The sequence below is a fragment of the Magnolia sinica genome, chromosome 14 (assembly GCF_029962835.1).
Source record: "Magnolia sinica isolate HGM2019 chromosome 14, MsV1, whole genome shotgun sequence".
In the NCBI taxonomy this organism is placed as follows: Eukaryota; Viridiplantae; Streptophyta; class Magnoliopsida; order Magnoliales; family Magnoliaceae; genus Magnolia; species Magnolia sinica.
In genome coordinates, this window is record NC_080586.1 from 16,338,647 (window position 1) to 16,364,495 (window position 25,849).

A 25,849-nucleotide genomic window follows, 5' to 3' on the forward strand; every position below is an offset into this window, starting at 1 on the left:
TTCAGACCATCCCAACTGTGGACTCCAGCGGGGGCTTTGCTAAGGAAATCCAAGCAGATGCTTCAAAAAGAAATGGATGAACATCGAGCAAAGTTACAGCAAACGCAGGCCATTACTGACTGTATTCATTGCATAACCACCCTATGGAAAGAAGCATTCCATGCAATCTGGCCTAGCATATCCCACATCGTATTTAGTACAACTGGACAAGAATTCATTGTTATGGCTCAACCCATCCATCAAAATAACAAAGTGACAATAACCCAACAGCCACTTTGGAAGCCTCTTGACAAGCCCATGTGCACCTCCACACACATCAGCCATGCATCTGGTGGGCCTGCCGTGTAGAGAACCTGGCCCAGAAAATCAGGCTCAGTCAACTGAGCATCCAACAACAAAAACAAAACATCCATGCTTCCGTACGTGGCTACTTATAAGATGACCAGCCCAATTATCTGATCCAGGTCACTGCACTAGGGCCCACTCATGCAAGGTCCATATCGCAAACACGTGGCAGATTGAGCCATGGACACTGCAAAGCTCTAAAATAAGCAGTCAAAGATGATGAATACAGATACAATGCCCAGCATAGCATGGTAATATCTATTTCAACAGTTGACTTAAAAACCCCATTGCACATTGGATTGATTTTTGAAAGATCCAATGCAACAATAAGAAACCAAAGAAAATCTGAAAAAACTTTAAAAAATGTGAAAAAATAAAAGACCTTTTCACCAAACAAGGTGAAAAAAAAATGTGATGCTTACTCCCTTTGATTGAATTGTATGCTACTTGGGGGGGGGGGGGGATTTGAATTGATTGAATTGCATGTACAAGCTGATGGTATCCAGCCAAACAGGAAAAGAAAAACCAGTTACGGATGCAAGCAAGCTTCTTAGTTAAAAGCATACTTTTACCAGCACCACCAATGAAATAAGTCAACTTTTTTTTTTATATATAAATACTCTGAGGTAGAATCTTTTTCTTCTTTTATATAAATACTCAAGAGTAAAATCTCGATCATATATATAATACATGGGAACCTGAGATGGAATACCCATCAATATTAACCACTTATCAGGGGTGGGGCTCCACAGGAAGGTGTAAGAAAATAATTTTAAAATGGAAAAAAAAAAAAAAAAAAAAAAAAAAAAAAGAAGAAGAAGGAGAAGAAGAAGAAGAAGAAAAGAAAAAGGGTTTGGGGGGCTGTACAAATTGGTACCTCCTACATGAAGTAGCTGAGGGCACTCTTCTTCCTTGAGCCGCCTTCTCCATACAGCTCATTCCATTGTAGAAGTTCACTCATATTTGTAGACTCTGATGACACGCTTGCACACACCTGTATATGTTGATTTTAGTTGTAGTGGCCATGGACAAACGACCAATAAGACAATTTTTTAAACGTTATGTCGCCGTCTAAATGAGAGATATGCTGCTATAAATCTTTTCACATTCTTGAAATGTGAAAACATCTTTGGGAAAATTACCTGCTCATGAGCGTGTCTGAAGTCATTCGTGTTCAAGGCACGGATATCTGCACTGCTGTGAAGCACAGGCAGTGGCCTGTCCTCTGCTAATGCCAAGCTTCTTTCCTGCAAAATAGGCATAAAACTTTCAGGCTGGCTGAATGTAGGGGAAAAAAATCACATGTGATAATGGGCGGTAAATGATTGCATAAATCTCCATTTGAAATTCAGATATCTGTAGAGGACCACATAGGCCACCACATAATTCAGAGGGAGAACCATTTTAAGTTTTATTTTTCTTATCGGTCTTTTGGAATACTTTACATCCTAGCTTATGGGATAAATGACCCTAGAACACACGAATGAGTCTAGCGTTAATATAACCGTACCAAGATAGCTAACCATATAAAAGAATTTTTTTTTTTAGAGAACCATATAAAAGAAATTAGTCATATGGGAAAGCTTTCAGTGGCCCATGAAAGGAATTAATGGGTTAATTTCTTTTTCTTTTCTTTTCTTTTCCTTTTTTTTTTTTTTTGAAAGTTGAATACACACACCACATAGGTTCTCGAACCCATGACATCAAAGAAACACAGAGTGTCTACCATTGACAGATCCCATGGGAAATAGACTACCAGTGTCCAATGACCCACAAACGAACTTGTCATGGGCAATTATTTAACTGGTTCAATTAACACACTTGGAAGAGAATAACATATGGGGATTTCATGTGGGAATGGGACAAGCATATAACTTAGAAAAGAACCATTTCAAAGCATCAAAGAAAACCTCCACAATATCAGTGCATGATACCTTCTTTTCCTTCTCCAGAATTTCTCGTATGGGACGGTGTGCAGCAGCAACACAGAGGTTCTGAAACCAAGAGATTGGAGCACAGAAACCTCAGAAATGCAAACATTCCCAATGGTGTAGAAAGATAAGATACCAAAAATGTAAAAGAAACTAAACTGAAACATAAGATGACCTTCAAATCACTTCCAGAATATCCATCTGTCATATTTGCCAGAGCTTCCAAATCGACATCAGGTGCCAGATCTTCTTTAGCCAATATTACTTTAAGAATGGTTTCTCTGTTTGGGGCATCTGGTAAGTTTACCATCAACCTGTAAGATGCATTCAACAAATTAATCAGAACGAAGACATACTAAGCACGGAGAATATACACGAAACTAAGTTGTAAGATACTCCAATGTTTACCTTCAAGGACACCTCATCAAAGTCAAATTAATGAGATCTACGGAACTTTAAATATTTAGATGTTTACCTTCAAGGAAGCCTCATAACAGGAGTCATGGTCTCCTGCGAGCATTGCTGTGGAAGACCCCTGGTGCTAGCAAATGGGGGACCAGCTCTGGTGGGCCCACTGTGATTTGTATGTGAAATCCACATTGACCATTGGATGTGTCACCCCATGTTAGGCCTAGTGCCGAAAAATCAGGCTGATCTGTGATTAATATGGCCCACATGGAGGGAAACAGTTGAGAGGGGGATGCTCACCCTTGATTTTTTATGGCGCCCACCATTATGTGCATGCGAAACCCACTCCAACCTTCAGATGCATCATTGCACATTGGGCCTAGGACCCAAAAGTCAGGCTGATCCATCATTCATGTGGGCCACACCAAGGGAAACAGTTGGGAAAGGGATGATTGCCCTTGATTTTTTACGGGGCCCACTGTGATGTTTATGTGACATCCACTCCCACTATCGGATATGCCTTACCCAAAGCTAGGCCCAGGGGAAAAATCAGGCCCATCCGTGATTGAGGTGGCCGCAAAAAGGAAATAGTTTCGAGGCTAGGTGTCCAATCGTGATTCAGGTACACTGTTCCCAATCGTGTGGCCCACCTGAATCATGGATGGGCCTGATTTTTGGACCCTAGACGTAACAGTTGACACATCCAATGATCGGTGTGGATGCCACATACACATCAATGTGGAGCTCAACCGACCTCCCCCCATTTCGCTGGCACGAAGTCCCCTGCAGCACTGCTTGCAGAGGACCTCTTTTCCTTATAACAGTGTCATCAAAATCAAATAATAAGGCATACGTGAACTATCTGTGAACTTTTAAGATGTTTAAATGTTCACCTTCGAGGAAGTCTCCTTATAACAGCCTCGTCAAGGTCGAAAGGCCTATTGGTGGCAGCAAGGACCAACACACGTTCCTTATCTTTCGTACGGAGACCGTCCCAATTTACCATAAACTCATTTTTCATCTTACGCATGGCTTCATGCTCTCCAGGATTTTCTCTTCTGCCCAACATGCTATCAACCTATAAGAAAGGAAAACAGCCAGAGCAGGAGATCAAGAGAAGCACGTGAAGTTGGAGCCAAACAGAATATCAGATGAGCAAGGTAAACTGTTGCAACCATGGTGTGATGTAACGGCCGTAAAGGCCATTATGTAAAGGTAATGGGGGCAACCATTACATGTTACGGGGTTGTAACGGCCATTACAGAAAAAATTAGCCATAGCAATCCGTTACGTCCCCCATAAAGGCCCATTATGAGGATGATACAGGTTTTTCAGGTTTTTTTAAATAAATGAGAAAAAGAAGGGCGCAACAACTGTTACGGGGGCCGTTACAGCTCATATCGTAAAGGTAAATGCAGTGGCCGTTACGGCACCGTTACTGTTACGGAGTACCTTGGTTGCAGCCACCAAGAGTCATCAGCAGTGAAGTAATTCTCAACAAGCAACAAAGAGTGAAGATAATGGCAATGATACAATAACTAACCTCGTCAACAAAAACAACACTAGGAGCTATTTTACTTGCTAGAGAAAAAACTGCCTTGACATACTTTTCCCCTTCACCAAACCACTGCCAGAGATATGACCATGCAAATTAGATACAAGAGGAAGCCAAAGCCATGTTGAAAGATGCACTGCTGCCATTCAGGTTCACAGTAATACCTTCGAAGTAATGCTTGACATTGATATGTTGATAAAATTGGCACCTGCCTCTGTTGCAACTGCTTTTGCCAGCATTGTTTTCCCTGTGCCTGGAGGACCAAAGAGCAATATTCCCTTGCAAGGCTGGGAAAAAAAAGAAAAAGAAAAAGAGAGAACTTTATTAAGCTTTGAGATAATGAAAGTGCAGTCTTTTCCTTTTTTCTGATAGATAACAGGGGGTAAATAAATAAATAAACTTAAGGGTGTATTTGTTTTTGGCTGCACCAAGTTTCATGAATTATCATGAAATTTTGCACATGATCATGATTATAAGCAGTCTTCTTCTTTCTCTGATAGATGACCCGGGGGGGTAACTTAAGCGTGTGTTTGCCGGCACCAACTTTCATGAATTATCATGAAATTTTGCACCAAATTAGACTGATTAGATTAATTAACCATGAAGTAACATGATACTTCGTTCAACCAAATGAACCCTAAACCAAATCTACTTATACAGACACAGATTTACATATGTTATAGCCATAAGAACGTTTACCAAGAGCATAAGAATATCCTAAAGCATCAGGAAATGCACTCTGAAAACAGAGAAAAGTTTATACCTTAGCCAGTTGCCCTTTGCAAAATAATTCTGGCCTCTGCAAAGGAAGCATCACCAATTCCTTCAATGTGTCCTTCACATTTTCTAAGGCTCCGATGTCGTCAAAGGTAACTCCAATATCACTAGGTGGAATAACATCACCCAAAAGTCTCTTCTCAAAATCATTCTCAGTTATGACATCCTGAAAGAAAAAGACGAATGACAACCTATAGGTCAAAATTCACAATAAATAGATTTTAATTAGTTTCTATCAATTCAGAAAACAAAGCAGAAAAAATTTAGCACATAATTACAAGCATGACCTTTTTCTTCAATGGAATTGCCAAGTATCAATGAAAGTAAATTCCCATTGCACAAATTAAAAGCACCATAAAAAGATAAAGCAGCAATTTCACCTTGAGTGATTTCTTCAAACATGTAGACTCACTGTGGATAGCCTGTAGAATGTTGAGCCCATACTTAATGCTGCCACAGAATTCAACAAGAATAGTGTTAATAGGCTAGCATTCAGAGGTCCGTGTATTTTGAAGTTGTTTGACACACTAGATGACAGCAATCATGAAGAAAATAATAACCTTTCACTGGAAATCACAATCTTGGCATCTTTGGCAGAGACTTCTGTATTGTTCATAAGGTGATAACTCAGGGCCCAACCAACTACCTTCTCCACGCCTAAAAATCAACCATACAGTTAAAAATTGGTGCATTTCATGAGGCAGAAACAGTAAATGCCAATTAAAGATAATACTGACTTTCATTTGAGAGTGCTTGATCTTTTATGCATAGTGTTTCAAGGTCACTGCATTCCAATCCATTGCGGTTTAGAACCTGAAAACATTAAGTAATAAGTTTAGTTAGCATGATTACAGATGACCTCTCACTGATGATCATGAAGTCCACAACAAACCCTGAAAATCTTGAGAAACAAAATTAAACTAGAGGTTAGATATGCCAGATTAGACTGAGAGGTGTTATTTGGTGACAGTGGAGAGTTCTCCGGGCATCAGTCTAGTTATCTTTGTCGTTATGAATAATTTTAATTGCTTTCATGATAAGTCAGGTCCTGGGGTAGAGGATGAGTGACACTGAGAATTGTTGCAATCAGAACTAATTATATCTGCAGCTTTTACTAAACAATTTGCAAGCAATTTATTAAGCTTAAATTTAAAATTTTAAAAAGTAAAATACCAGGATAAGGCACCAGTAAGCAACTGAAATATGAACTCTGGTCTCTAGAACCTCTTAAGTAATGGAAAGAGAAGGCCTACAAGCTCCCTGATAGCAAATCGTTGTCATCATCATCTAAGTCTTATCCCAATCATTGTTTCAAATAGCGGTCATAGCGTAGTGACAGCATACACTACGTAGCGTAGTGCTACGTATTATTACTAAATAGCGTAAATCCCCTGTAGCATATGCTACAGCTACATAGTGTGTAGCGTATGTAACGTACGCTGCTATGTAGAGGTGTACACGAACCAAGCTAGCTCGGTTAGCTCGCTCGACTCGACTTGAAAAAGCTCGATTCGACTCCGTTCAAAACTGAGTTCAAGCCGAGTCGAGCTGATTTTTTGAGCTCGAAAATGAGTTCGAGTTGGCCCTGGCTCAACTCGACTCGGATTGAACCCAGCTCAAATCGAACTCAGATTGAACCAGTTCAGTGACTCGGTTACTTTGATATTGATGTTGCTCACCAAGTGTTTGATGAAATGACTCAACGAAGTGTGGCTGGTGGCAAGGAAGGTATGTATATGAAACCAATACCCATTTTTTCTTGATTTTTATGTTGCTAAGAAGGTGTTTGATAAAATACCTGTAAAACCATTGCTGCTGTCTCAAATACAGTGAGATTTTGAAGGTGCAGTCCAAGTGTCTGTGAAAATGCTGCACAGGTGAACTCGGCTCGATCTTGGCTCGAACTCAGCTCAAACTGGCCCGAGCCGCTGACTGAACTGAGCTGAGCTGGCCAGTCAGGCTCGAGGACTGAGCCAAGCCGAGTTCGAGCTGAAGTCAGCTAGTGGACGAGCCGAGTCGAGCTGAGGCCAGCTCGACTCGGTTCGCCTCGATGTACACCCCTACTGCTATGTATAGTTTTTTTTTAAGTTTTTGTTTGTATTAAATGGTGTAAAACTCACATTGTAATAATAATAATTTAAAAAAAAAAAAAAAAAAAAAAACTGACAATGTAAAGTTAGAACCAAAACTTCTTTTATTTTCACTTAAAATGGCGGTGAACCATTTTTAAATTTGGTGTGAAACTCACACAGTAAAAACATCTTAAAACTAAAAAAGAAAAAGGATCTCGAAAAACCCTCTCTTGAACCGTACATACAACACAAGCCCCTCCACCCAAAACCCTTCTTCGATACCCTCGATCCTAAAGGCCATTGAAGGGAGATATTTCAGCCCATTAGTCGACCTTGTAAGAAAAAAAAAATGCTTATACTTGAAAACATGAATAACATCTTAGGCATTTTTATCATTTTTTACTTTCTTTTTCTTTACTATTTATCACATTTTCCTACTTTTAAATTAGAACATAGAAGTATCATGTACCTTATGCAACACACTACACTAATCCCAATTAATTGGGGTTGGCTACACGAATCCCGTTCTGCCTCTGTCAATGACCATAACTTTAGTTAGACCATAGGTCATCAAGGCTTATCTTACTACCTCCACACACGTCTTTTGGCCATTCTCCTTGCCCTTTTAGAGCCTTCAACTTGTACCAACTCACTTCTAATAACTGGTGCAATTCTTGGTCTCCATAGTGCATGGCCAAACCATCTAAATCTACTATCCCTCATCTTCTTACCTATGGGTGCTTCTACGTTCTCTCAAATGCATTCCTTTCTAGTTCTATCCTTCTTCATCTTGCCACTCATCCATCTCAAAATCCCCATTTCAGTTATACATCTTACAAACATGTTGTTCCTTAATTGTCCAACATTTTGTCCCATAAAGCATAGCTGGTTCTGTATAGCTATCCTATAGAATTCAAAAAGGTTTAGGTCACGACTGTTACATAATGGTAAGGTGGTGCTCGTTACACGATACAAGGCCGTAATGACTGATTAGGGCCAAAAAAAAAAGGCTCATGGAAATCCCATAACAAACTGATGTAAGGCCGACACATTTTTCCCTTTAAAATAAATCGACCACAACTGTTGCAACAGCTGTTATGGCCCGTATTGTAACACCCATAAAGTTGGTCATTATGGTCACCGTTACCGTTATTGAATACTTTGAATTCTATCCTACCTCGTCTTGCCACTCATCTATCTCCACATCCTCAATTCAACTACACTCATCCTATGAAGATGTTGTTCTTTACATTTTCTCATGACTGCTCTTATAGCTATCTATAAAATTTCCCTTTTAGATTGAGTGGTACATGACAATTGCATTAAAAGGTTTTTTTTTAAAAAATCTCCATAGGCACATCTCCATTTCTCCCACCCAGCTTGAATTCTATGGGAGCGGATTGCCTAGAGACCCAGCCCGGTCTGGCAGTCCCGAGGGAGATCCCCAGTGACACGACTTTGTGGGGCCCACCATGATATATGTGTTTTATCCACGCCGTCCATCCATTTTACTAGATCATTTTAGGGCATGAGCCCAAAAATGAGCCAGATCCAAAGCTCAAGTGAACCACACCACAAGAAATCATGAGGATAATGATACCCACGGTCGAAACCTTTCTAGGGCCCACCATGATGTTTATTTGCCATCCAACATGTTCATCAGGTCGCATAGACCTAGATGAAGGGAAAACACAAATATCATATTGACCCAAAACTTTTGTGGCCCCTAAGAAATTTTCAACTGTAGGCATTCAATCCATACTTTTTCTTGTGGTGTGATCCACTTGAGCTTTGGATCTGCCTAATTTAGCAACATGGATGGACGGCATGGATAAACACATATCACGGTGGGCGTCAAAGAGGCAGGTCACCAGGGATATACCCGGTGACAGGGTCTCCTGGCAATCCGTGTCCAAATTATATGGGGAAAATCCTTCTCAATCTTCGGTAAGTAAGAGAAAAGGAAAGTCTAGAAGCTCCTCAGCTAATAAAATTGCTACAAAATTCACTTCTCTAGACATTTGCATGAGACACAAGAAAGTTTATGCTAGACTATGTCGCTACAATGCACAGATCAGACACAATAGAGGTGAAGATCTTGCAATGGTTTTGTGGTTGGGAGAAAGGTAGTGTTGAATCCATGTTTTTGTAGAAAACTTTCAGATGGAGGGTCTTGAATAAGTCGCTTGCCTCTTCAAAGTTAAGACTCCATTGGTCATTGGTAGGGACAGGTGATGATGGAGATTTTCCAAGAGTTCTGGGGTTTAGTCAGCTAGTCAGAAAAGACAAGGTTCTTCCATCAATCATCTAAAGTAGGAATAATCACAAATGGTTGAACTGCATGCCTGAGAAATGCAGAATTAGAGGAAGACCTATCTACCCGTTGTTCTTTGTCAAATAAGGTATTACTTAACTGTGACAGTTGGCATAACAGCAACCACCGTTACCGTTACGATACGGGCCGTAACAACTTTACAATCTCTTTCAGAGAGAGAGAGAGAGAGAGAGAGAGAGAGAGAGAGAAGAAGAAGAAGAAGAAGAAGAAGAAGAAAAATTGTATCGGCCCCATAACAGAGTGTTAAGGAGCCGTTACAGCCGATACGGGGCCGTTATGGATCATTTTTTTTGCAACAACCATTAAAGCGGTTACGACCCCATGACGCGTAACAGTGGCCACCGTTACCGTTACGTAACGGCCGTTACATAACCCTTTTTGCATACCTTATTGCCACAGAGAAATGGACTTCTTTGCATTGTGTGAGACCATCTAGTGATGCCAATGTAGATTGTTCACTTTTTTCTTTTTCTTTTTTTCAGGCATGGAATTGGGGAGTCGGTAGGAGGAAGAGACAGATTTATGAAGACTCTCTGTTGGTGCAGCTTCCATTGATTTGAAAGGAATGGACCAAGCAACAAGTCGTAATTGCCAGAAGAAGTCTATCAAAGAGCAGGGGAAAAGTGGTCAATCAGGATGGGTCTTGAGGTTTCTACTGGATGTACCAGAGAGAGATTGGTGGTCCTTGGGTGCTGAGTTTTGCCTCATACGGTGTTGGACAACTTCTCAGCATCCTCTTTCCTTCTTTTACTCCGGCGTGTTTCTATTTTTCCTTGGTTCTAATAAAATTATCATTACCATTAAAAAGAAGAAGAAAAGGGCATCCCAATACAATTTAATCAGTTCCGATTAAAAGTTATAATCCATCTGAATTCCAATTGTACCATATGAAACACTTCCAAATTGCAAGAAAAACGAAACTAAAATGATCATAGAAACACTCATATTTGTTCATGATTACTCAAAATTCAATGTAAACCATGTGTTCGAATCGCCAAATTTCTTTTTTGCATGATAAAAGAGAAGCAAATGAGGAAGCGAAAATATTAGCTATGCCGGGGGTTCCTAAATATATCTTCTACCTTTGTGATAGAAGATGGTCTTCTGTTTATTTCTGTTTTGTTTAGCTGTTTTTTAGCTGCTTGCTTATCTATCTGTAATGCTTCATTGTTTTTTAATAAACTTGGCACATATCCATTAAAAAAAAAAAAACCATTTGCATGTCCATTGCCAAATACGAACATGAAAATCTGACACAAGAAAATGAAGCAGAAATTTGACTCTCAAGATGACATAAGGTGACCTAAACCATGGAAAAGCTTTTATGATTATATCTTTGTAATAGAGAATAAAATTTAACAAGAAATCAAATGCTTTACAGTGTAAGACTTAACCAAGAGGAGCTTCTGTGAGAAACATAATTTCTACTAGAAAAAGCATGACATGCTTAAAACGAAAACAATTTATTGCAGAATAGTCATCTTTTTAGATCCATCACATAAATCACCATCTCACAACCCTAGATTTGATGGTAAATAGAAGAGTCTTAATTATCCTTATTTTTCTCATCTTTTTTTTTTTTTTTTGGTTAGAAGGGTTGGTCTATCTTTACTGAGCTAAATTCGATCATGGGAACATGTTGAGGCTCCTAAGATGCTGAATGTCTCTCATTGCAAAAATAGATCTAGACTTCATCTAGCCTTCCGTATAACCTTTTTGTGAAATTGGAAACTAGCACATGCATTGCATGAAGCAACTGGAATTTCTTCAATATTTAAAAAGACATTAAAAAAAAAAGGTTTCATACCATCAGCAGATATCTAAACTTGGAATGATGATTCTAATACCATGGCACAACAGTTGGCAACCACTCACCGAGTGAATGTTAAGAATGTTCGACTTTGCCCTAAGAGTTTCAACATCACGATCCAATTGCTGTTTCCAATTTGAAAGTAGGGATTCATCCTGCCATAGTTCCTCAAAATCCATGAACTTCTTTCTACAAGAGATTCACACAATAATATAGCAGTAAAAATTCAATGTATGTCCATACCTGTGGTGGTTGTATAGTCACTTTATTTGGAAAAAGTTTGGTGAGTTGCTTCATTGTCTTTGGGATTTCTTTACTTCTCTCGTGTAGCCTACTCAAGTTATCCTGAAAAACACCAAGGCAGATATAAATATCAAGTACTCAAAAGAGAGTGAGCCTCATCAAAAATCCTAAGCATTCAGTTAGTAGGCATCACGTAAATTTGTTACACAGTTTCTAAAGATGAGAAGTAGCATGTGACTGTCTATCTGCAACTAACCAAGTGTTGTTGAGGGACAACTTTTGAGTTAGACCACTCTTTAAATTAAAAAATATCAAATTTGGAAAAAAAAAAAAAATCATGAAAAGAGTTGGAAAAGGTCGATTGACAAAATGAAGTATGCTAAGTCTATCTGAACCAAAAAGGATATGAGTAATGGGTGGAATGTCAATGGGGCTGTGAACGGTAGGGTCCTACAGTACCTGTACCTAAGCTAAATGAGTTTGGGTCTTGCCTGGTTGGGTCCTACACACAATCAGAGCTCCTTGATGTAGCATGCACTCTGTGAATTTGCAACTTCTTTTAGGGCATATATTCAGAATACTTGGTAGTGCCTCTAAGTTTTATGTGATCGTCTGATCAGCATGCACCACTCAAACTGAAAGAGAAATTTTATAGAATAGCTATAAGACCAGCAATGCTTTTATAGGACAGAATGTTGGGCAGTTGAGGAACAACCATGGTATGCCGTAGGGGTCGTTATGTAACGGTAATGGTGCGAATCAAGAATAGAGAAGAAGAAGAAGACTGTAACAGCCGTTATGGCCCATATCGTAACAGTAACGCTGATGGCCATTACAGCAACCATTACCATTATGGAATACCTTGGGAACAACATATTCATAGGCTGTGTAGCTGATATGAGGATGGTGAGATGGATGAGAGGCAAGAGAATTAGAAATGAATGCATTCAAGAGAATTTACAAGTAGCACCAATCGGTAATAAGACGAGGGGAAATGATCTTGGATGTTTCGGTAAGATGTAATGGAAACCAAGAACAGCGTCGGTTAGGAGTTGGTACAAGTCGATGGCTCTGAAAGGGCAAGAAGGCCCAAAAGGACGTGGATGGAGGTAGGAAGATAAGACTTGACCAATGGTCTAACTGAAGGTGTGGCCATTGATAGAGTAGAAAAGGGTTATATGATGATGATGATTTATTAATGTAGCAAACCCCAATTAATTAGGAAAAGGCTTATATGATGATGCACCCTCATATGCACACACATGGCTTATAAGTGCAATGTTGTGCACACTAGCAACTATTAAAACTAACTGGACCCGACTTGACCCAACCCTACACAATTTTAAATGGATCCAAGTTGATGGACAATACCCCACATGAACCCAAATGAACCTAAATTCGCTTCGGGTCCAAAAAGGCAAGACCCGAACCCAACCCTATTTCTCAATGGGTCAAAGAGAGCTCAGGGCCCTTAAAAATCAGGCTAGGTCCATCAGGTACCCACAGGTCCCAAGTTAGGGATGCAATTTGGGCAGGTTGGGTTGGGTCGAGAGTCAACCCTAGCACTACTCAACCTTAAGAGGACTCAACCCACAACCTGACCCAACTCAAGGTGCCCATCCTGAAGCCAACCCAAAGTCATCTATACTCAACCCAACCTCACCTCAACCCAACCCAAATACATGTGATTATTCCCAAACCGACACGAATTTACCCAAGCCCCACCCAAGCTGAATTCAAATTGGGTTGGCGTTTTCCAACCCGAGGAATATGACTACGGAAGAACACATCCTTTACATGATTAGAGTTGCAAATACATACACACCAATTACAAACTTATAGAGTAAATAATGCAGGGGAATTTTCACACCGGGCTCAAGTGGGGTGGCCTGTGGGATACATGGGCACACTTGGGGTGGGCAGCCTGTGAGAGGCAAGTCTCACCCGTGTAAGGGTGGTGGCTCATGTGAAGCGGAACCCATGTGAAGTGGGGTCCATGAGGGGGGTTTGGCCAAAGTCCTAACCCATGGGATGTGGCGCCTGGGCTATAAGATAAAGGGATTGATTCACCATGCTCTATCAATTTGAGCTTTTAGAGCAAGTGGTTAATTGTCCTGCATCGAAGTAGTGTCAGAGTGGGAGGTCTCGCGTTCAAGACTCCTCACCGAGGGTGATGAATGCAAGGGCATTTTCACACCAGGCTCAAGTGGGGTGACTTGTGGGATACAGGGGCACACTCGGGGTGGGCAGCCCGTGTGAGGCAGGCCCCACCCGTGGGAGGTGAGTGGTACATGTGAAGTAGGGCCCACAAGGGGGGCCGAGGTCTTAACCCATGGTGTGTGGGGCATGGGCTATGAAATAAAGGGATTGATTCACCATGCTCTATCAATTCAAGCTTTTAGAGCAAATGGTTAATTGTCATACATCAGTAAAAACTCAAGAATACTTGCAAGAGATCTTTTATTAGTTGAAGCTTTTGTGGTTCTAGCCCATTTCCTTCTTTCTTTAATTTCACAAAGCAGTTGAGGGATTCCATGCCCATCTTCCTCCATTTTAAGGGAAAGAACAAGGAGAGAACACAAGAATAATGAGAAGGAAAACTGTTTAAATGTGTCTTATCTCAATGGAAAATAGTTATCTGAATGCACGTTCGGCAATACTAAGCAACATGTTGCGAGGACTCAAGCTCGGAAGATAGATCTGGTTGGGATCCATTACGGCATTTTGGTGGGGATCAGCCTATGTTTCTCATTGGTGTTGTAAATAGCGGTAGCGTGTTGTGTAGCACTCAGCCCTCTTTAGCACGTAGCACTACACGCTACTTCTATTTTTTAATTTAAAAATAGAAAAAATATAATAAATAGTGAGAAAGCGGGAAAAAATAAAAAATGCCTAAAAGATTATTCATTTTTCAAGTATAAGTATGTTCAAACAAGTAATTAATTGTCATTAATCAAAAGCCAATCCACATATATAACCAAATTAAATCATTATCACATCAATAACTTTCTAAGCAAACCACTTTAATTAATAATGTCTAATTGAAAAAACAAGTCCCAAGAATGAAAAGAAATTAAAATCCTACAGGTTAAGAGTATTAAGTACAAAATACAATTATCATATATAATATAGTAAAAAAACGTAGCGTACGCTACATACACTACACGTATGCTACAACACTACACATGCTACGCTTACGCTATGACCCTTGTAGCGTACACTACAAGGGATTTACGCCATTTGCTAACACTACATAGCGATGCTATTCAAAACACTGTTTCTAATAGCGCATTGGCATCAGCAGGTATCTAATGCAGCAGGGTGAGGATCCAATTCTTGCACCCCTCCTTAGAAATGCATTTTTATGACTGACAATATGAGGACCTTATTTTAATAAAATTTTCTCTTATCCATCAAAAATTAACAATATGAGGACCTTATTTTAATAAAATTTCTCTTATCCGTCAAAAATAGTATCAGGACCTTGCTTTCCTTTGTCAAGGGTTCTTTTAGCTATATTATGGGCAAGGCCAATGCCATAGCAATGACGTTTCTTAAAGATAGATTTAGCAGGAATAGGCTTTACAATAGGAAGTGCCCATCCATTATCTCAGTGGATGTTTGTCTTTCTTGCCCTTTTTAACTTTTTCATGTACCAAAAATTTATGAATGAAATTAAATCAGAAGATAATGCACAGCGAATCCAATCTGAAACTATGCAAATATCATATATAATGATGTAATAATTATATATATAAGATGCACAGTTGCTAAACAACCAAACGATCAAAATTAAACAACAGTAGCTAAGAAAATCTTAGGCCAATACCGGGAAAGCTAAGTCAAGCAGTGCCGTTTGGTTGCTTGCCAATTTTGTAAAAAGAAGCCCACCAGGATGTGACTGCACAATACAATAGTATCAGGAAAAAGGGGTAGAAATAGAAGGCACAAAGATATTCTTCTACGCCAAAAGAACTTGCCAAAAACAAAGGCCAAAGAATTTCAATAAACATTCTGAAAGCAAATTAACAAAGTGCAGACAACGTATCCTTCTCCACCTTCTCCTTACGGCCGTCTATGAGAGTATGGGAACCAATCACAACAACACCCTCTGGTAGATTCTCAAGATTTCTCCTGAAAGTTGCATGTGCATCTGGATTGCCTGCGATAGACTTCTCTATGTCTTTCATAAACAATATCAAAGGACCTCTTTTACTTTCACTGGACAGAACCTAGGAAGCATAAGAAGGCAATTAACATTTAAAAAAAAAAAACAGAGAGAAAGAGAGAGAGACAAACAATGACCCTGAAAAATATCACACGATCTGGACAGTAAAGGCACAACAGAGCACACCTCGAACAGTTCATTAGTGGCAAGCTTGTCAATACCATCACCTCCAGAACTATCTGGACGGAGTAAATCAGCTGCCAAGTACAAAATAAGATGGATTGTTTTAACACACAGCATTAAGTAGAAACTAAACCATGCAAAAGAACAAATAGAAGGGGCCAAGAAACGTTTCATTAGAAAGAAAAGAAAGGACATCTCAGAAAAGGGAATCACCAGAGCAATAGAAACCATGATCTTCTTCACAAATGCCACCAAGATTGTTACCTTCTGGTATTGCTTTATCAAATCTAACTCCAACTTTAGGGGATCCATTATCGTCAAAAGCAAAGACTACTTTACCTCGATAACCATAAGTGGGGCCCCTGCAAATAACACAACCCACGCACAGAAATTACCTGAGTTGAGTATAAATAATTCTGGCAGACAAGTACAGTGGACATCAAGCTTTACTCTTTCCTTTCTTTTATTTCTATTTTGTTGAAAGACAACAATTATATTATTATGAAAAAGGTAATATACACACACAGAGAGAGAGAGAGAGAGAGCATCACTCTTTCTTTTTCTTTTCTTTTTTTGACAGGTAACGAGTATTTTTATAGAAAGAAAGAGGGCATCACTCTTGGATTGGAAAAAGGACCTTCCCCCCAGCACTCAACAATTTGCTACTACACCACGAGAATCCTTGTGTTTCCTAAACGCATGTAACAATCCTCCCTTTGGTCTTTTGAAAGATAACATCATACACTTCAGCTCCTACTACAAAACATCCTTTTGTTAAGTTATTTCCATATCAACCACAGCCCGGTAAGCATGGTTAGACACCACAGCACTTTTCTCCTCTTGGTCTCTTACCCCCAACAAGCACCCTACAACCAATTCCACGCACTGCAGAAGCAGCAATGGACCCTGACATCACCCAGAGTCCCAAAGTGGGCAAGGAGCCTGAGCCAGAGCACCCTTGCAAAATCACAGTGCATGAACAAGGATCCACCATTACCTTACTATGAAGACAGAATAACAACAAGCCAAACAAAGGAGACCATTCAATGACAGTGATAATTCCAAATCTGAAATGTCAGAGTCCACTCATCTCTACTCTCTTCCCCCCGACATACTGAAGAGATACGACTTCACAGAGAAGGTCTCTGTCTCCCCAATACTCTACCACCAAGCATCCCTTCATCAGAGTGTCATATTCCACAAATTCAAGAGGCCCATGCAACCTAGAAACTTCGCAATTTCACCATTGTAATGCATCTAGTAGTATGATTATAATATGAAGTGTGGTTTCTGGTATGAAGCATACGCCTCAAATCACTTGTGCTAATTGTCCAAGGTTTATGGCTTTATGCTTCATGAGGTATAGCATGCCTTTCAACACCAATTAAAAGAACAAAATTCAAGACGAGGGTAAATGATGCTATCAATGTCAAATGTATAGCCCACATAATATTGAAAAGGCTATTTCCCCCTAAAAGTGAGCTTGTTGAAAGAACTCTTGACAAGGTTAAATTTCAATGATCCCCTTCACATCTCTAGAAGAAAAAGTGAGCAGGAGTAGATTGCACCAAAATAGAGCAAATTACAGAATCATAAGAAAATTGTGCACCTTACAACACAGGCACATGCAAGAAGAGAAGGTACCTTTGAGAAGCATGAAGAGGAGGAAATCCAGATGAATGTAGTGGACCCACATATCTTACTCTATCACCTGAAAATATCGCAAACGATTATGTAAGAACATACGTGATACAAATAGAATACATCAAAAAAATAAAAAAGAAGAAAAGAAAAAGAAGTCACTAGCTAAAACAATAAGCAAAATGTGCTGGACACAAGAACTAGCATGCCTGTTTTGAATGTGTACATCTTGGATGATGCCGTCGATAACTCCTGCTTCGGTAGAGACTGAGAATTAAATGTAGATGTGCCCACAATATCAGCCTCTATGCTAGAAGCTGGTCTCCTGGGGTTTATATTACCTGCCTGTCCAACTCGGTGTTTAGCAAAAGTGCCTGTTTTTTCTGTCCTGTGACCTTCTTTCAGGGATTCTGAATCCTTCATAGATTGTCCCTGAAGTCATTCATTTAAGTGTGTAAGGTAAATACTAACTATGCAACAGCTTGCAAGTTAACTTCTCTAGATTTAGCTGTGAATTCCTCAACCAAATACTGTAGAGGAGATAACATGAATGTGTCCATCTGTCAGAACATCTCTAAATAGAAATCTCAGGCAGCTTACCCCGGGTAACAAGAGAGAATCAAGTATAAGCAATCTAACACCAAAATGTTTGGCAAGTGCCTTTACCAAGGTTTCTTGGTATATTTCAGATCCTGTGAGAGGGTCAACAGGAAAAATAAAAAATGCTGTCAGCATAGAAAGGAAAAAAGAACAAATCAGATTGATAACACAATGGTGAAAGACTGAAATAAACCTCTAAAATGGCAGCAATACCTGCAGGACCCGATAACAATATCCGTGGGCTTACAGTAGGGAGGTCTGGTGTGTATTTTGCAAATTCCTTATGCTTCAAGTGTATATATGTGGCTGAAATCAACACATTTTTCGTATTCTCACTGCGCCAATACAAAATTTAGATGTGACCAGAATCAATAGGAGCTCATGGCAAAACCAAACCATGCTGAAAATGATTTTATATGAGTTAAAAGGACTGCAACGTTAGTCAAGAAAACAATGTATATCTACATGTGGCAATCACACATGATGTGTATGGGCTTGAATGTCAGGTATTTTGCATTTTTTGGTTAATATTACTGATTGTAATAGCCAAATCAAAAATAAAAAATGATACCAATGAAAACAATTTTTTTTTCTTTCTTTCTGAAGGATCCAAAGAAAACAAGCATACCATGAATACACATTATGCCTTCAAAGTAGAAGGTCGCATTGGCATGAGCAAACATTCCAATTAAGAAGAGAGGAACCATATGAAGAAGGGGTGCAAAGCTTGTCTCACTAGGAACATATGACGATGTGGCCACAAAATATTTACCATATAGACATGGTCCCAAAAATATAATTATCCAAGAAAGAGGCCAAAAGAGACTGCTGATTCATAAAACCAAGCCGTCAAGTAGCTAAAATGGGAACAGTATCTTTTTTTCTTTTTCTTAAAAAAAGAAATGCATTTTTGGAAACCAAACTAAATACAAGAAACCCAAGGGCACATAAAAAGGAGGTCGGGGTAAACCTAAGAAGTGGTTTCATAATACACAGGGAAAGACTGTTCAACTCTGTAATTACTGTTCTGAAGTTGGTCCAAAGCTCCAACTATGAGTTTGCTTCTTATGGACACAGGAAACATGATGGCATCAATATTAGCAATCAAGATGGAACCTACAAAGTACCTCCTTGCTAGTTACAACTCCACATAATGATTCCAAGGTATTCAAAGACAGTTATGTAACAGCCGTTACAGCCCCATAATGTGTAATGGTTCAAGCATTACGTCACGGTAATGGTGGGAACCGATATGCATTACATGGCCGTAACAGCTGTTACAAAAAAAAAAAAAAAACAAACAAGCCCATAACAGCCATTACAGCCCTGTAACGGCCCATTACGGGGCCGATACAATTTTTTTTAATGGCTGAACAGTCCATATCTTTATGGTTAACCGTTATGATTACCTTGATTGATTCCCATAACCTAACACAAACCAACATGAATGATATACATACAATGATATTGCTGCTATATACATTAAAATGATAAACAAAACAAGTACCAATCCTTGCCCAAGTGGTAGACTCTGAGGAGTTTCAACACGAGGTCTTGGGTTTGAAACCCATAGGTGATGAAATCCCACTAGGGCGAGCGTGGGCGTGTGGCGGGTGCATGTGTAGAATAAAAAAAGTAGGAATGAAAAGAAGGATGTGTGGTAACATTTCATTTGATGCATTATGTATGGAAGCTGACAAGATTACACAACAGAGGAGCTGTGAAGGATGAGACTAACTACAAAGACATTGACAGAAAGTAACAACAAATTTTCAAGACAAGCACGATTAGAGGAATTGATTAAGCACTGTAAAAGCAACTGATGAAGAAGTCCATAGGAAGGCCATATGGAAACAAAATATTGCACCTCAGATAGTAAGGAAAATCATCAAAGGAGACTTGGATATCACTGCCGTTGAGAATGCCTTGTTGTAAACTATCCTTGCAAGCTTGGCATCTGGTCGAGGGCAAAACAGTTGACAAATCAAAATCCTTGAGGAATGCCATCCTCCTACCAAAAGCTTTGACCAAGCGACCATTCACATCCAACTCAGAAGCAGATGACCGAGCAAGCAAATGCAGAAGTGGTCTCAATTCATAACTAGTCCGAGAAATCTTTCCTATTTCCTCATCTAGAGGTGCATCCAAACCAATGCCATCAAGATTGAAGGTTTCATTGGCAGCAAGGTCAGATGAGAGAGCGGCAGCTTTGTCACTAGAAGGAACACTAGCCCCTGCTTTCTGTTCAGAACTACCTTTCTTAACGTGGCAATTGACGTAAAGGTCTGGAATACAGCTGTCTGATGCTGCACATGTGGAAGGCAGTGAAGCCCTTTCCAATTCTTGTTGGATATCATCATTGTTTGGGGTGGCTGCTGAGGGAAGAACTTTCAAATCTTTTCTTGATAGAGATGCCAATATCGAGGCTCCTGCAACAGCTGAAGGATCTCTTGACCTTGATTCAAGGTGAATTTCTTCAATAGGTGCACTCTGATTTCCTGTTATTCTAACTGACGAAGGAGCAGCTGGAGTAGTTAAGTTCTCATTTGTGAGTTGCTGAAAAATCTGAAATTTTGTTAAGGAATCTGCTTTTCTTGTACGGAATGGATAAATTTAATTAAAAGTGAGTTTCCATGTTATGATAAATAGTCAACATTAAAATAACTCATAGTTTGCATAGGATGAGGATACATATGCATGATCGCCAGTGCCGGAAGAACTAAAAACCACTTCATCCCCTCCGCTGAGGGTAATAGTCGAATTTTTCTCAATGATCTTTCCATTTACTTGGACAACACCCTTACTCCCAGAGATTTTAAGCAAGGCAATTGATGCACCTTCATGCTGTCCATGAGAATTAAAAAAGAAAGAAAAAAAAAAAGAAAGAAAGATATGACAATCCATATCAGCAAAATCAATCAAAAGTCACGTATATCATTGCCATGATTGGTATTTACTTGCAAATCAGGCAATCCATCATAGTAGTGAATAGATGCAAGTACATTTGACATGGTACCTCTACATGACTCAATTTACATAGAACTGTACTGATAGATGGGTCACTCAATGATAAATTGCATTGCCGACTTTGACCCACAGTGAAAGGAGAGTGGCTGATAAGCAGGTGAGGATTCTGGATAAAAACAAATAAACAAAGTTTAGATATCATTGAAAAGCAAAAGGGGAGAGAGAGAGAGAGAGAGAGAGGACCGACAAGCATAAACCAACCATTAAACAAATTTGTACATAACTGATCTATTAACATAAAGAAACAAAAATGTCAAGAAAGGAACTGGTGTTGCCAAATACAAAGAGTAACTATAGATACACCTTCCCAAACAAGACTATCAAAACACTTTGGTTTTTGATAAGCAGAAAACCACTTGAACAATAAGGCTATGAGTACAAGCATCCAATAATACTGGGTAGGAGTTCCAAGAGCAAAGAGAAAAGGATGCCATGCCATCATTATCTAGTGAGCCAACATTTTTGCCTCCACAGGCGCATGACGAAAAAAGAGTTTAGATTCAACACCAACTCCCTCACCACATTCAAATTAAAAGTCTCCAGGACTCCTTAGTGGAACTGCAAGCATTCTCTATCACCAGGCCAGAAGAGGAGTCCCTGTAAAAGCTTTAGTTGTTTCTGTAATGGCTAAAGTTTCTGCTTCATTAGAATCCCTCATCCCTGACAGCCCCTTTTGTTACTTATAGAAAATTGGATGTCTCTTTTTTTACTTATAGAACTCCATCAACGCTAGAATTTGCCAGATGACTTCTGGAGCTTACGCCAAACAAACAATTCGACCACTTATCCACATGCTTGATCTTATTCCTTCTTACAATCCAACCATTCCTTTCATGCTACCGTACTCCAATCTTTTTTCAAGGCACAGCAATGCTATGTTCATGGATTCCTGAATCTTGATGCATCCATGCCTTAAATGGCGAGTATCACCATCCCTAACTTGCACGTCTTTGATGTTTTCAATCATTTTACACATTTGGCATGCTAACATCTTCAAAGCCATGTTATCCCTTCCCTTCACAAAGCCCCACAACATTGATAGGAAGTATTCCCCACAGCAATGCATCCAACCTCTAGCTTTGAAAGGGCCGGTAGCCAGCCCCACCAGTTCATCCACTGACATTTAACAAAGGACCAATGAATTCCAAAGAGCTAGAAAGAATACAAAACAGAGTTGCATGAAGCGTGAACCAAAGCAACATGAGATTTGAGTGGATGACTGGAGAAGCTTTTGTTTTAAAATGCTTTCAAATATAAACAAGTACGAAGCAAGAGTGAGAGCGTGAGTCCAGTTAGAAGGATCGTGCAACTAAGGGACCAAATTTCTAAAGGTGCAAGACCTACAAGATCCAACTTTGGATGAAAGATTACTGCCCATTTACCATCCTTCCTTTAAATAGACGGCACACCATCTTCCAAAAGCTACACCTCACCCCAATATGTTGAGACTATAGTGATATGGGAATTTCTCACAGACTCCAATGCGACTGATGCTTTCTATAGATGAATGCCAAATAGGCAAGTACTCTGGCAACCTCATTCACAAATGGCCAACTCATGACTAGTCTTAACCGCCTTGCCATCGCTCAAACAAATATATCCACATTGTCCACATTGTGAAACAATTCATACCACTTCCTCAACCCCCGACCTCAATGTAGCTTGCAACATCATCCAACAGACCATAGCATGTACAAGACTTGGTCTTCTTATGCAATCCTTTTTCCGCATTGGTTTTCATAAGGCGACGCCCATTAATCTTGAATATCTGATCATTTTCAAACCTCCACTGATTTCTAATGATTTCTACTGATTTTATTGGCAAGCCTATAGCAAGGAACAACCCATTGCCTCAAAATCAAGTGTGGAATATGGGTATGAGCCATTGTCATTAACCTTTCCTGAGGAGTTTCCATTCCATGCTTTCTCTTTGACAAGTTGCTCACCTCTCCTATCCTACACCTTTCTCCACTGATTCTCAAACTGCTCCAGATCCAGCCTACTGCACACAAACCAGGCATATACAGATGGATTATCATTTAACTGGGGAGAATTTAAAAGTTATTCCATTGCTCCCCACCACCTCTCTAAAGAACCAGCTTGCTAATAATATCACCATGCCTCCCCTTCATCGCCAGTTATCTTTTCCTGGGAAGTTATACCTCAACCCAACTAAAAGAACAGTGTAAATTGGATTTATAGCTCCTTCTGAATGGCAGTCATGCACAGTCCTTCATTTGCCATTCCACTTTAAAAATACACAAATTGTTTTACCTCTCCTCTCATGTGAAGATTGAATGTTTTTCTTTAACAAGATCGATTTAGCTTCTCTCCAGCTAAAACTAACCTCATTGAGTTCTTTACAAATCATGTCCTTCTTGGCCTTCGAATCAAATTTACCATAACATAACAATCTTCAAACAAATCATATCCTACTCAGCCTTTAAATCATATTTCCCATAGCATAACAACCTTCTCACAGCTTCAATGGGCCAAAATTCCAGCAATCGCGTCATAGCATCAATTCCATGCCCAATGCTTTGAATCATCTAAGGTTCGATGGCAGCAAGATATTCATAACAAAATTATTCGTCCATGCTCGTGTGGACTCTTTGAGTGGTCCTTTAAATCATCAGATCACTTCCTATATCACATCAGCCACTAAATGCAGGCCCTTATAGTGGCATATAAGAACAGCATAACCATGCATTGAGTTCAACCAGTAAATCCACTTGCAAATTAAAAACATAAAGCAATACATAAAAAACACACCTTAGGGCACTGCGAAAGAAGCTTCCCCCAAGCAATGTTTGACCGAAATTTTGCCACCGCCACTTTCTGCAGCCGTTTCAATGCAGAATCGGACATCGTTTCTTCTGGCAGTCTCTCCACATCTGCCAATGAACAGACTGTCATCAGGATGAGAAACTGAGAAAGTACAGAGAGAAATAGAAGAAAATAAAATAATAGTATGAGATCAGACCTAAAGATGAGGACAGTGCCGGTTCACCACATCTGTCGGTGCCCTGGTTAGATTTCTCCTTCAGCACGCTGACAGGGGTCGGATCGGAGGGAAGCTGAGGGCCTTCTTGAAGAGAAGACAAATCGCTCTGAAGTGTACAACTGGTGTTGCCGGCATCGTCTGGCGGTGGTGGAATATCCATCTGATGTTTTGCAAATCCCTCATCAAAATCAAAACGCTGGAAATAGAAAAAAACAGAGAGAGAGAGAGAGAGAGAGAGAGAAACCCTAGAGATGAGAAAACCTTGGAGCGTTTGGTATTGGGAGAAGTGAGGTTTAAAGGATGCTTGGAAGAAGCTGAGCTGCTCCTCGTCGACACCATCGTTCCGCTGCAGTGACTGCTTCGTTTTCTCCGATCCGATTTTCGCGAGAGAGAGAGAGAGATCTTATTTAATCTCTCTTTCTTTTCTGTTTTCGGAATTTCAGAGAGCAAGAATCTGAGGTTGGGGTTTCTATACAAGGAAAGAGAGGGTCGGTGAAAGTAGGACGCTGATCGGCTACAAACTCATGGCGCCATAGCGTAGTGAGTAAACTCTATGGGGCCCACCGTGATGCATGGATTTCATCCACGCCGTCCATTACTTTTATCAGCTCAATTTAGTAAAATATACCAAAATTGAAGCGTATCGAAAGTTTAAGAAAATCACACCACTTAGAAACAGTGGTAATAATGAATCCCACCGTTGAAACCTTTGTGGGGTCTTTATCCGGACGCGGATTTCCTGGGAAAACCTTTCGCATAAGTTCCTTCGCTGGGAACCTAGGTGGGCCCATCGTGATGTTTGTGAGAAATCCACCACGTCCATCCGTTTTGTGAGATCAGTTTAATACAAGAGGCCAAAAATGAGCCGGATCCAATGTTCAAGTGGGCCGAAAATATGAGGTTTGAACGTCCAAAGTTGAAATATTTGTGGGCCACAGAAGTTTTGAATCCGGCTAATATTTTTGCTTTGAGTACTTCCTAGTAGGAATGACTTTATGAACGGTATAGATGGGATGTAAACATCACTTTCGACCCAGGGAAGTTTCAATGGTAGGATTTTCCCTACACATCTCTTCCTTTAGTGCGGCCCACTTGAGTCTTGGATCCTTAGAAATTTTGGTCTCAAAAACTAAAATGATCTTACAAAGCGGATGGACGGGGTGGATTTCTCACAAACATTATGGTGCGCCTACCTAACTTCATGCGAAAGCCTTTAACAGGAAATACACGTCTTATTTTATCATCTATTCTATTCATAGTCAGTTTCATGCAGAACTTGTGTGGGCCCAAGAAGTTTTCAATCGTGGCCGTTTAAATCCCACTGACTCTTGTAATCCACTTTGAGTTATGGATATGCTTAAATCGTGAGGTAATGCCATAAAATAAGCTGAAAATTTTTAATGGACGGTGGGGATAAGAACACATATATCACAGTAGGGTCCGTAAAGCTTACTCAGTACGTAATCGATGCCAGTGAAAGTTAGGCTTAGAGTTTTGTACCTGGATTAGGTGGGAATCGGATTGGCTGCTCCCCTGCCACCAGCCAATGGCTGATGGTCGGTGGTCCGTGGGCCTACCATGATATGTGTTTTTCATCCAAGCTGTCCATCTATTTTTCTAGATCATTTTACCATATGAAACCGACATTGAGGTATATCCCAATCTCAAGTGGACCACATTGCAGGAAACAATGTTGAATGAACGTCAATCATTAAAAACTTTTTGGAGGCCATAAAAGTTTTGGATCAAG

At 39.9% G+C, this 25,849-nt stretch overlaps 1 protein-coding gene across 3 annotated transcripts; it reads right to left on the minus strand.

Moving 5' to 3' along the window:
• Positions 1-929: 929 nt before the first annotated feature.
• On the minus strand, positions 930-24,578 carry LOC131225904 (uncharacterized). Of its 3 annotated transcripts, none has more exons than XM_058221515.1 (27): positions 24,361-24,578; positions 24,090-24,259; positions 23,868-24,006; positions 21,084-21,201; positions 20,760-20,917; positions 19,936-20,633; positions 18,282-18,403; positions 18,069-18,160; positions 17,678-17,900; positions 17,472-17,538; positions 16,041-16,189; positions 15,831-15,901; positions 15,535-15,708; positions 15,306-15,377; positions 11,477-11,578; positions 11,299-11,388; positions 5,754-5,829; positions 5,577-5,673; positions 5,397-5,466; positions 5,003-5,182; positions 4,404-4,526; positions 4,228-4,311; positions 3,578-3,762; positions 2,452-2,590; positions 2,280-2,339; positions 1,488-1,592; positions 930-1,339 (listed from the first exon to the last, which is right to left on the minus strand). In XM_058221515.1, exons 1-27 carry the CDS (start codon positions 24,436-24,438, stop codon positions 1,226-1,228), a joined length of 3,756 nt encoding a protein of 1,251 aa, XP_058077498.1. In that variant the 5' UTR covers positions 24,439-24,578; the 3' UTR covers positions 930-1,225. The 3 variants fall into 3 exon arrangements, with proteins under 3 accessions (XP_058077498.1, XP_058077499.1, XP_058077497.1); XM_058221516.1 differs by having other exon boundaries at positions 23,868-23,989; positions 24,079-24,259; positions 24,361-24,577; XM_058221514.1 differs by having other exon boundaries at positions 23,868-24,004; positions 24,079-24,259; positions 24,361-24,577.
• Positions 24,579-25,849: the final 1,271 nt, after the last annotated feature.

Bases quoted from the DNA above. Each gene is read 5' to 3' on its own strand.
- LOC131225904 (XM_058221514.1), bottom strand. From the start codon at position 24,438: ATGGTGTCGACGAGGAGCAGCTCAGCTTCTTCCAAGCATCCTTTAAAC. The intron at 11,579-15,305 runs GTATTGGCCTAA...GGTGTTTTTCAG, and splicing joins TGCTTGACTTAGCTTTCCCG to GATAACTTGAGTAGGCTACA. The intron at 1,340-1,487 runs GTAATTTTCCCA...CAACATATACAG, and splicing joins TCAGACACGCTCATGAGCAG to GTGTGTGCAAGCGTGTCATC.